General features: G+C 29.2%; 1 protein-coding gene across 1 annotated transcript in view; it reads right to left on the bottom strand.

The window, feature by feature from the left end:
• The window catches only part of MS3_00004482 (uncharacterized protein), a gene marked incomplete at both ends in the record, with an annotated part of 105,218 nt that extends 92,871 nt beyond the window's left edge, over positions 1 to 12,347 (bottom strand). Inside the window, one exon of the mRNA XM_051212406.1 lies at positions 12,028 to 12,347. Coding sequence (XP_051072588.1) covers positions 12,028 to 12,138 — 111 coding nt within the window. The remainder of the gene's footprint in view (positions 1 to 12,027) is intronic.
• Between the last annotated feature and the right edge of the window lie 1,082 nt (positions 12,348 to 13,429).

Genomic DNA, 13,429 nt, shown 5'->3' on the forward strand with positions numbered 1-13,429 from the left:
TATGAATTCAATAGAAAACGATTAGTTAGTTAGTTAGTCAATTATAAACACATATTTATGCATACATACAAATAAAATCCCCGAGACAATTTAATTTAAGTCACTTCATCAATTATCAAACTATCAAAGTAAGGTTATATTAAATATGAGTTCACTAGAGAAAAGAAAAAAGAGAAAAAACGAGAGAAAAAAGGAAAGAAAGAAGATTATATATAAAAAATAAACGTGTATTCCCTTCATAATGAAGTAAGTTTTCTTTTTCTTAACAATATACATAATGAGATGAATAATAAATTCATTCAAGTCTTTTCATAAATATTTCAGGTTAAATTGACTAGTCACAAGAGAAAACAAAACAACAAACTTCTTAACAAGAAAATTATCCACTTTTATTATCTAAAATTAAGATGATCATCTATTATTATTCTTCTTTTATATTCTCTTAAATGAAAACCAACACTAAAAATGTAATCAGAATAAATATGACAAGTTAATTAACAATCAATTATTATATACATTTTCCCCTCTCTCTCTCTCTTTCTCCCTTTCCCCCACCCTCCCCATCGTTTCTTCTTCCCACATACACCTCTAATTTATTTATTAATTATTGACTATAACTTATACATTTTATTAATATTTAAGCTTAGAAAATGTGATTATATTTATCTGTGAAATTCCTAAAATCTCGACAAAACCCCTTCTGATAATAATCATCTGCTCACTAGTGACTAACTTCAAGAGATACTCCTGGAGTTCTAGTGAGAAGCCGTTACCAGTGGATTTCAACCAGGTCTGTTGTGAGATATCAGCTCACTGAAGACATTGGTATACGGTTATTATTATTATTAGAAAACTGGGCTTCTCTCTCTCTTATGATTAGCTTCTTTTCTAATCAGTCCATTGAAAAAAATGTGAATAAAGTTCATTGAACTGATGTAATAAATAAAATGAGAATTTTGATGAAGTTTTGTTCTTTGATCTGGATGATTTAGTTGTGGAACTTTCATCGTTCGTCTGAATGACATCATTAGCATAAACTTCAGGTAATGAACATTACATCTGAATGTAATCTATAAACTTTTGAAATAATAAATGTTTTAGTTGAATGAATTATACCTATTGTTTATGTATTATGTGATTTTGAAGATAGAATAATATTTATATATCATAATGGTCAACGTCTTAAGTTCTAGTCTATTTATGAAGTGTATATTTCTTGAGGTTGCGATGATATACTATTGGATTTATAGTCAGTTAAATCGAGAGTGAAAAAAATGAACAACAATCGCATAAAATTAGATAGGAAGGTCGAGGATAGGGTAGGTTAGAAAATGCTGGTCGGCGGTCTATGCTCCATTGGGGGCAACAGACGTATGCAAGTAAGGGGTAATATTAAAAAAAGTCAGATTGTATGGTAAATTGACTAAAATCAAAAATTTAGTCTCTAGATTTCAGTGATACTAAGCTTATCTCAGTGTCTGAATTTTCTAGGAATGATTCCGTCTCAAGGTCATTGATACTTACAGCTGAAAACTCTAACAATAAGGAATTAACTGTGTTTGTGACCCATAGTTTCAATGATTCTATAGTTCTTAGTAAAAATTACTACTAAAATCTCTGCTAAATAATTAAAATACAAAAAAATATTTGCCTTCAAAATCCTTGAAACATTGAATTCTTTTGAATGATTAAAAGCTCAATAATATTATTCTAATTTAGCAATATGATTACATAACTGTGAATCTGTTGTTCATTAAAACAATCTACTAACATTAAATCATTTTGAATTAATGTAAGTTGACTATAAAGTGAATTGCTCTTAGCTTCAAATATATATTTTTAGCATTAGTCTGGTGGTTAAGCGCTCGCGCGCGAGACTGATAGGTCCTGGGTTCGAATCTCGCAGGGGAGGCGGGATCGTGGATGTGCACTACTGAGGAGTCCCATGCCAGGACGAAACGGCCTTCCAGTGCTTCCAGGTTTTCCATGGTGATCTAGCTTCAAATGACTCATGATTTCAACTATTGAACTTATTATATCTGTCAAATCAAGACAACTTACTGACTTATTAAATGAGTAACAAACCAATATGATTCAGGTATCTTTGGTCATATTGATTATTTAAATTATTTTACTTACAAGATTATTCAATATTGAAAAAAACAGGCTTGGTCATTAACTTAACACTTAATCAGTTTATTTTAAATGGTGTATAATAGATATCCTTATTTAAGAGAAAAATTACTACATTGTAAACAATTTGATGCCCACACACAAACTAATATCACTTGAAATAATATAAAAAATACACCAATATTATCCTTATTATTACTGTGATATTAAACAAAATCTTTTACATATATAGAAAATGCAATGTGACCTTCTGTAGTGAAATGCACATTATGTATGTATATATCATAAAAGGGAAGATAAATCAACTTGCAAGAAAAAGAATATGGAATTATACAATGGTTTCAATCTCGGTGGTCCAGAAGTAAAAAGAGAATTGCCGAACAAATACGGTTTATTTTTTATTTTTTCTATTTTAATAATGAAGAGAATTCGACAATGAATTATTACTATTGTATTTTGTTTTGTTTCCTTTTTGAGCTACCCCACATTCTATTTTAAAATGATTACATTTTTGTATTAATGTTATTTCAGAGATATCTAAAGATAAGAATCGGACAATAATGATAATCAAGAAACTTCTAGTAGGGTTACCCAAAGACAAAGCATGAAACCATATTTAAGAAGAACTATATATCTGATTGTATCCAGAAGTATCTTGGCGAAAGACTTCTGAACTGGCTATATAAAGTAGGAAAAGTATTTCACAGTAGATGGTAAGGTGATCTAAAGGTGATGCTTGACTGAGAGTCCATAGATACTTAATTTTCAGTCAAACTAACATCGCCAGCATCACTGTTGAACATTAACAAAGCTATTTACTTTAGGGTACTATTTACCATTACAATTCCTTTAAAATTAAGCGAATAATCAATAAAATGTCTTTATTTGATCAGTTTTTTTATGGCTAACTGATCATAGTGTGTAGTGAATCAAATGTTACCGAATACCGAACCATTTATCCATTGTCTGAGGTTGATATCTATCTCTAACCGACATGGATTTGACTCCACAAACTCCCAATCTGATCATAAAATAAATATCTGTAAGTCACAATAACAATATATAAGAATTTTAATTCACTTGGTATTGTTTTACTTGAATCTTCCCATTGATGTTTTAAGACTGAAATTGATCAGTCTCTTATTGGCATATGTGCATACTGAGTTCGAGTCCCAGAGTGAACATCAACTCTGAGATGCAGGTACATCCAGCTGACGAGTCCCAAACAGGACGAAACGCGCGTCCTGGATTCCACTGCTAGCCACTATCCATCTTTGCTTATAATATATGTGAAGCTTTATAAAATAAATCAGGTTTTTGTAATTATGTATTGTAATCATAAATTTATTCATAACTTCATGATCAAACATGATAAAACAATGAGAGCAACAAATCATAGTGATTACAAGTGATTTGGAAATTTTTATAGCATTTGTTTTTGTTTTTAACTAACTGATTATAATTAATTTATTATTCTTGATTAAGTCATGAATATTCACTCAAAAATCAATGAATTGAGTCTAATATATCATATCATTACTGTTCAATTTGATGTTTGAGATTAAAATAAACTATTTTCAATGATTATTCAATTATTCAATTACATTTTAATCATTTAATATTCAGTGGATCATAGTGGACTATATTTATAATATTGATCCAGTTTGGAATACTTGAGTCTTGGTATAAATATTGGTCTAGGGATCAATCAAGGGATCAATCACAGAAGAGTTAATCGCTGTTACTTTTGTCATTTCAAGTGCTCATGAAAATCTTCATCTGATCTAAACGAACTTATAAGTTGGTTGGTGATAATTAACAGGAAGCAATAAACATAGAATTCATACTAGTTGACACTCATGACAAATGTGTCACTATAATTTTAAAGTAGCTTATGAACTTTTGTAAGATTTGAATGAGCCCGACGTATTGTTTATACCAAAGACTTTACTACTGATCTATTTAGGGAACAACTAACACACATGACACTGGCAACCGTTATGTAATCAATCATTTCATGTACTCTTGTCCTTTAGAAGACCAGATCGGATTTAGACAACATAGTTGATTAACAATAAAATATATTTCGTTATATTCTAGTAAGTAGAAAAACTGTATTTATGATGTTTCATGACTTAATGTTAGCCACTTCTTCAGAGTAAGTGAATCATCACTGATGTAGGTTCGAATCTGATGAACGACATTAGTTTTCTAAAATTTGCAAGTGTATTTGAGAACAAATACCGGCTAGTATGGAAATTATTTTTATATCTTCATACTGACTACTTCCAATCACATAAATTAATATGTATACATAACTTCATCAAAGCGATATAAAAATTCATTTTCACTTATTCGTGGTGTTTCATATAAGTTAAGTGCTATTTTTTCTAATATCTTATTACTTACTGTTGTCAGTTGTTTTTTTCTGGAAAAATGAACTTGTCAGGAAAAAAACATGTTTCCAAGAGCCTACTGTGTGATTTTTCTTTGTAGTATAAAAATATCTATCGAAACTTACGTTACTAGGACGTAACCATTATTATGGAATAATAAAAATCATAAGCATTTCAGTTATAGAGATTTTTCATGTTATATTTGTATAGAGGGTATGTGCAAGTAAAAAAATGCTTTATTTCACTTTTCTTGTCAATTTAATAAAGCAAATAAAAGCAATAAACAGTTTGGAAATATCAGTAAAGGTTTGTAATATCCCGCTGTTGATATTCAGGACTTTAATTAATTGATCTATTTAGCTATAATTGCATCCTGAACAGATAATCTAGTTATAGTTTATTTGGTATGTGAGGAGAGCAGAAGACAAGGTTATATATTCGGTCTTATTTCTCAGACGGATTATCTGGCTGTACCTGTATTCGTGTGTTCATGTTTACATTAGGATTTAAAATGAATATCTACAGTGGTAAATTACAAATCTTCACTAGTAACTTCCTACTTTATGAACAAGTAAGTGGCTATAAGGATTCAGTAACTCAATGGATAATGTATTGGCTGTTTGGCGTGAAAGTTTGTGCATCTTAGTTTGCATGAAATTCAACACTGGGTGATAGGTAATTTCAGCTAACAGGTCCCAAATTACGCAAATATCTCATCTCGGATTCTGCTGCTAGCCAGATACGATATAGTATTAAAATGTGTTAAACAGCTACAAGGAAATAATTCAATAATATGCCAAGCTGTATGTATAGTTGGTCAATTTCTGTCAACCAAGTAAGTAGTAGGATGGATCTTCTTTTAGTTAGATTAGCTTACATACGTAAGTAGTAGAATTCAGTCAACTATAAAAGCTATTTAAATATTGACAACACTTGCTATATATTGACTAATTAGTGTGTTCTATTCATTATAATGAAATTCTAATCTTTCTGGGAAGTGTAATAACTTTAAGGCAACATTTATATCTTATTGACAAGCAGAAAATTTAAGTAATAATGAATCTAACCGAGTTTTCTTCCAATGGTTTAAAATAACTTTTCTTTTTAAGTTTTTACTTGTGTACTTGTACAAAAAAAGCATAAGACGCCTAATAATTATCAATCACAGTACCAGAAATAATAACAATTAAGTTATACTGTTATTGTAGTGGCAAACCGAAAAAAATGGGTATGAGTTTCAATTCAATTTGAAATGACTTAGATTATCCCGTTGTTGATATTAACTGAAATTTAATCAGCCTGTTGCATAACTGACTGGATTTCTGGATTCAGTGGCTAAATGAACAACGCGGTGGCGTTTGAAGTGAATATTACTGAATTTGAGTTCAAGAGCGAATTTCAACTCTGCGATCCAAATACATTTAACTGGCATGTCCAAAATCGGTTGAAACGTACACTCTGACAACCTTCCACATATTCTATGTTAACATGTATCGTAATAGTTATATCAGGTCAATCCACACAGGATGCCTATGCGGCAATGCTTAACAAATTTTAATCAAAATATCAACAACGAGATATTTCAAGTTATATCAAATTGAATTTGTTACAATAAATGTTTGATTGACAACTATTCAATGTTGAATGCTTTAATCCCTATAGAAATAATATTTTAGTCACTTATAATCAGTTCACACAACAAATGATATTTATCCTAACTACGTTCTACTCTTCAATGAATTTAAAGATTTAACAATGAAGCCATGTATAAAGATAAAAACAGGGGTCATGTTTTGTTACCGTTTTTTTCTAATCATTAATAACTAGGTGAGTGAACAACTGAGTGAATAGTAGATTATTCCTTTCTAACATTTTTTCCCTCTTAATTCCAATTTAGAAATTATCATTCTCTGTTTTGTTTTTAATTTTTCAAAATCCCATAGATTGTTAGTATTGGTGTTGTTATTGTTTCTTTTCCTTTTATTATTTTCTCTTTCTCATCTCATTAACGCCAATAAATCGATCTATTTAATACAGAATGAAATTTTCGATTTTAGGAAATAAAATTCTATAAATTTTGTAACGAAGTAATCTTGTTTTTCAATCAAATAGTCTCATAAAAAATACGTATGTAACATATAGGTGTACGTTATTTGTCTGATTACTAAATGTTATAATTCAATAATTGGTAAATAGTTAACAAATATATGTCTATAATAAGGATCCATTAGTTTAGCTATAGTCGATATCAGGTCTTCATTTATTATTCAGTTGTGAGTAGTATATTCACTTGAGATAATTAAATATGATTTGTTATTTAGAAAAAAACTTGTTAATGTGCTCATTAGTTGTTGAGCTATTATACGAGAGCATCTCTTAGAATAATATTATAAAAATGAGGAAATCGGCGGTTGAGAGATAGAATATTGATTGTTTAAATATATTAAATCATTTACTTGATTCAGAAATACTAAAATAATCAAATTCATCTGATTATTTATTCTCTGAAGAAGTGGCTTATACTGAGTCACGAAACGTCAGAAAATTTAATTTTTCTACTCATTAGAATATTACAAATATATTATTTTTAGTTATGTTATATTTGGTCGTCGTAGATCGCTGTGCCGGAATAACGCTGATCACTTATACTCGGAACGAGGGATCTCGGCAATTCCCACGACGCGAAAGTAAGAACACACGACTGGTATAAGTGAAAATTTATTAGCCCCAAAACACTATGACGACGACGAATCAAAATAGTCTAATATACACTGGTTTTTATATATTTATTGTACACCCATTTTGAATAATAATGCGGATTAGATCACATACTCAGTTATAACAAATCACTTATTGAGCCTAGTTCATGTCAAGTGAATACAAGAATATCGTATATTATACAGAAGAAAATATCATACTGGGAAAACAAATCAACTACTACACTGAATGATCATCACGTTGAATCAAAACGGATGTCAATGTTGAATAAAACTACTTATGAGTAATTCAATCAAAAATTGGCCTTTCTTTCTATCATATCAATTTATAACAATCTAAACATTTGAAATGATCAAGTCGAACCTTGGTAAAATGATACTTACAAACTCATTTATCTTTAACTGTTCAAAACAGTGAAAACTTTTGACTATCGATTAGGCAACATCTAAACTTTACATTTGTAGGAAGAAAGAAAAAATACATCCTATTTATATCATTTCACAGGTTAAAACCATGAGTCAATTGAAGCTAGACAACCATGAAAAACCTGGAAGCACTGGACGGCTGTCTTGTCCTAGTATGGGACTCCTCAGTGGTGCGCATCCACGGTTTCGCACCCCATGGGATGGTGGTCTAGCTTCAATTGACTCATGATTTCAACCTGTGAAATTTCTAAAAATCTCCACAAAACCCATTCTGATATTTATATCATTGTCTTGGTTGTATCTTAAACTTAGTTAACATTATTATTCTCCTTTCTTTATTATTTCTATATTTTGAAAAGAAAAAGAAAACTGTCACACTTTCCTTAAATTATGTTTCAAATCTTTTTGATATTTCATTTATACTCGTATGTTACCGATATCATTTTACATAAATTTTTCCCTTCATACTATCAATATTTTTTTATAATGATAGTACTTACTTTAAATATATTATTATGTTTAGATTATAATGTATTATTATTAATTGATTAGTAGTACACTTCTAAGATAATTATCAATGAATCTCTATTATTATCAGTTACATATATTTATGACGTAACGTTACAAATTCTTGTTACTATGCCATTTAGTTTATAGTTTTATGATACAAAATTTAATCTTAAAGATTTATTCATTCAATTTCTTATTAGTTTATTGGTTCTTGTTAATTAATATAGAATGTCATTAAATTAGGTGTATATTCTGTATATTCTGTAAGTAAAAAAGATAAAAAGTTACTAGTTCATGATTATATTATTATCTAATAATAGTAATAAGATGGTTCATTCAAAAGTATACATGTATCATTATATTTTATTTCAACTATTCTTTTTTCTATGAATGAAATGCTGATCAGTAGTTATGCAACTGTAACATTTACGTGTGATCAATGTAGCAATGATATATATACATACATCTTTTCATAGTTAAATAAAATTATTTTCTCAGTTAAGCAATTATGATCAGATGAAAACTTACTAATGACAAATGAATGAATTACTGGTGATATATATATATATATATATATATATATATATATATATAACTCTACCTGGAGCCCATCTGGGGCTACTTTCGGTCCCAAGCCCAAATAAAAGAGAAGGGCAAGCCCTCACATAGAATCCTCAAAGCCATGGGAAAAGAGGAAGACCAAAGAACACATTACGTGGAGAAATTGAGACAGACATGAGAAAAATGAACAAAAATTGGATAGAACTGGAAAGAAAGGCCCAAGACAGAGTGGGTTGGAAAATGCTGGTCTGTGGCCTATGCTCCATTGAGATTATCAGGAGTAAGCAAGGAAGTATATATATATTACATTAATGGTATTTTATTCAATAGTGAGTTATTGTATAACGTATGTATACATGTATACTGTTTGTACTGTTCAAACGATAGCAACTCCCATCATTATAAACTTTGATAATGGTAAACATTAGATTTCATTTTATTATTTATATACTAGATTGAAATATTAGTTGTTTTATCATTAAATTAAAGTAGGAGAATGAAATAATGAAATATACACTTGTAAGAATCTTATCTAAGTGATCGTATATTTTTTTAAAATTATTTTACATATCTATTACATAAGAATAGAAATGAGCCTTAATTTAAGTTCTGTCAATTTATGTTAATCAGATGAATTAAAAGATGAAAATATTGTAAATTGTATTATATGTAAATATGACTGAACTTTGAATATAAGGGATCAAGTAAAATTTACCATATATGTATTTTGCATTTATTTTTTTATTAAAAAAATTTACAAAATTTTGAATAAATTGGTGTATTGAAACGAAACTTTAAAGGTATTGGAAACTATGATCTCAGAACTATAATTAAATCTAAAGGACGGGGGGGATTTAGTTGCTATGCCTTATGGTCATTTTTTCTAAATAAAAATATTTCTTTTAAAATATGAGTAAGGAAACATTTTATTTTTATTTTATGTTTTATAAACATCAGGTTACACTCAAAATCTAAAGATCAGGCAACAAGCCCTTGCTTCAAAGGATAGAAATGGAAATGTTTAAAGAGTTTCCAATATCGTTTAAAAAGTAACATAAACACTATAACAATAGATTTTTGTATTATAAAAGATGATTATGAAAACAGTTTGTCCTATTTATTTGTTCTATCTAAAAATGATTACTTGAAATGGCTGATAAGAGATCGAAATCGGAAATTAAACCACTTATATCTGAATGTCCGTTTCACGTACAGAGTTATTAATTATTCAAGTTCTTATGGTGTGTGGTGTGGTGTGTGCTACGGATGTCAACAGGTATAAGCAATATGTACCATCAACCGAAAGTGAAATGCCTGGCGGTAGAAAGTTAATAAGATCGAAGAAAAGAGAACGAGAACAGAGAATAACTGGTGTGGAAATGAAGAAATAATGAAGTTTGAGACGATTGATTAACATTTTACAAATTTAGCTATTACTGTATGGTTTTTACGTTTTACTAAGATATTCTGTATTCAAATATATTTGATTGTCCTCAATTGTATTCTCATTTACTATAATACCTTCATGACAAAATTTCATCTTCATATACATACTAATTATATGAGTTAGTTTATGCAACTTGCTTTCAAATATCTACTTTTGAAAACGTGAATGATTTAAAGTTTATATTGTTCCTAAGATATAAATAATGACAGTTGAATGGAAATATTTGCAAATACGTTAAGATATGCTTTATCAGATCTGATTTATAATAAACAATCTGTTAATGTTTTTATATTTACAGTAATTGAATAAATCTCTGTATATATAAGAACTGAAATTAGGTATTCATGGATTACTAGTATATTAAATCAATACACTAGTTATTCATAAATAAGTAATTAATATTTTAATTATTTAAGTGTTTGATGGAGTTTTGTTCTCTGAGCTGGATGGTTTGGTCGTGGAGTTTTCATCGTTCTTCACTTCAGATAGATGTGAAGTGTTTGAATTTCTCCATATGTGTTTCACAGGTTGTTCTGTACACCTCGACAGTGATTGGTTCTTATTGACCTTAATTATTTGAGTATTCGTATAATGCATATAATATATTCTATGTATTTAGTTTAAACATTGTTACGTTCAAAATCTTAAAAACTTAAAATGTATATTCAAAGAAATCAGTACACACGATCAGTTTTATCAATAGTGAGTTATACCAAAGAACTACTCTCACATCTCTATCATTATATTTAATAAAATTATATGAAAAAATTTTCTACAAAACATTTCTAAGATTTATTCAACTTATTAGCTAAGAAAAGATTCATGGATTTAACCTCAAAACTAAAATTCCAAATCTATTGGAACTGTTTATTAACACAAACTTCAATAGATGAAATAGGATTGGAACTTACGATCTGATCATAAAATTAAATCATTATTTGACTAATTTTATTTCAACATTTAACTATAAATCTAGAATAAAATCGACTGAAAAGACTAAGATAATTAACGATTTGATATGTTTTGATAGGTGAACATTACAAAGATTTGAATGTTTGCTTATTATAGTTAATCATCTGGGAATACACCTTTTTTATAGTTTGCATGTAAGTATAATCATAACATAAATGAAATAAAAGGCGATCGGTTTAAAGAAGGCTATATATCTGTCAAAATATGTACACTAGTCACAAATTCCATCATTTACATATTCTATATATTAGCGGAGTATAGACTGGGACATAAAAAAACTCTTTAGTAAACAGCACTAATTAAATTTACAAATTTTGTAGTTTAATAACACATCGTTATTAAATCATGGAGTAAAACCAAACCATTATTACAATGATAATAATAAACATTACATATTTTCATAAATACAAACCTCTACATGATGAAAGCAAATCAACTATGTTTTCATTCAGATCATGAGCTGACCAATGTTAGATCACCATTGAAAACCTGGATACAATGGACAGTTAGTTCTTCTTACTATGGAACTCCTCAGCAGTCATCATCCGCGATCAAGAAAGTTTTGGGTTCGAATCCTGTGTACGGACTCGTGAACGTGAGCTGCTGCGGAGTCACATACTTGGACGAAACGGCTATTCAATGCTGGTCTAATATTGATCGATTCATGATCTCAACTAAAACTTAACAATTTTCACAACCCTACACTAATAAATCAACTGTGATCAATTTATTCACCCATTATATGAATAATATTTATAAAGTATATATTACTAACACATACCATTATTATTAATAATAATAATACTTATATTCACTCAAATTCATTATTAGTTTCAACCTATCTAACATAAATATAAATACTCACCTTGGCACAGAAATGAATACCTTGTTTAAACACTTCATCACTATACACCGGTATACGTGTGTCTAATCCATCATCTAACATAAAATCATAAGCATGTCGACGAAAAGGCATTATGTCATGAAAGTAATAAAAAATAAATCAGATCTATCAAAAGTATATTAATTCTGTTTATCTTCCATTCATTTCATATTATTATTATTATATATGTCCTGATTGAGAATTTTGCAAACTATTTAATTCCTTATAAAGATTTATATTTTCATTTGTATTTTGATGAGTAAAACTATTTTCATAATTTTGCTGATACATTTTCTTTTTTTAAAAAAATAAATAAATTTATTTATTTATTTATTTATTTATGAATGGAATTTTGGGACACCGAAATCTTATTGGTTAAATCTTTTTTAACCAATCAGTAATCAATAGGTCAAAAAAAGATAAGTAAATTGATAGGTAAATATATATAGATAGATACTGTATAAGCCTGTTAGAAACTAGGCCAATTTTTTTTTGAACGGATATATAATATGGCAATTTGCTTTAAAATTCACATGAGGGGTTTTTTTAAAAATCTTTTTCTAAAAAATAAAAGAAAATCGAATTTTTACTGATTTAGGTTAATCTATTTGTATATGAGTCTATTTACAAAAATTGAACTGCGTAATATGCAATAAAATAATATTAAAGATGATTTTATGAACATTTAATATATACATAATATTGTCTTTTGAAATGAAGAATCATACTGTTCATAAAGGTCTTTTATATAATGATATTAGTTTTTGTTTTCAGATCAGAAGGAGTTTTTGTGGATATTATAGTAATTTCAATGGTTGAGATCATGAGTCAATTGAAGCTAGACCACTATAGAAAACCTGGAAGAATTGGACGGCTATTTCGTCCTATTGTGGGACTCCTCGGCAGTGCGCGTCCATGATCCCGCCTCCCTCGCGAGATTCGAACCCAGGTTTTGTGACTTTAAACTTGGATCGCTTTTTACCCCGTGCCCATTGTTGTGTCCTTGACTGAAAGATTAGAGAGCGGCGTATTTATCGATCGATCCAATGACACGGAAAACACGTACGAACGGCCCAGAGTCTCGACTGGTTCCGCTTCCCTGTCTAGTCCTGCCAGTTGAGTCCAGAACGCAAGTCAGCCTCTGAGTTATGAATCAATATATTTCAGACATACTGTTTATATACCAACCAAACAAACCACATCGTACCATAAAATAGAAAAACAACATTTGTACGATATTTAACGAGTGAAACAAATATTGACCAATAGGGAGTGTACATTTAAAGTCCAAGGACATCATTAGACTTAACACCATAATTATCAGTATATTCCTCTGCATCCCTAACACCAGGACTTTCAACCCTGGTGAAAAGTGTTCAACCAT

Source organism: Schistosoma haematobium, chromosome ZW (genome assembly GCF_000699445.3).
Source record: "Schistosoma haematobium chromosome ZW, whole genome shotgun sequence".
NCBI lineage: Eukaryota > Metazoa > Platyhelminthes > Trematoda > Strigeidida > Schistosomatidae > Schistosoma > Schistosoma haematobium.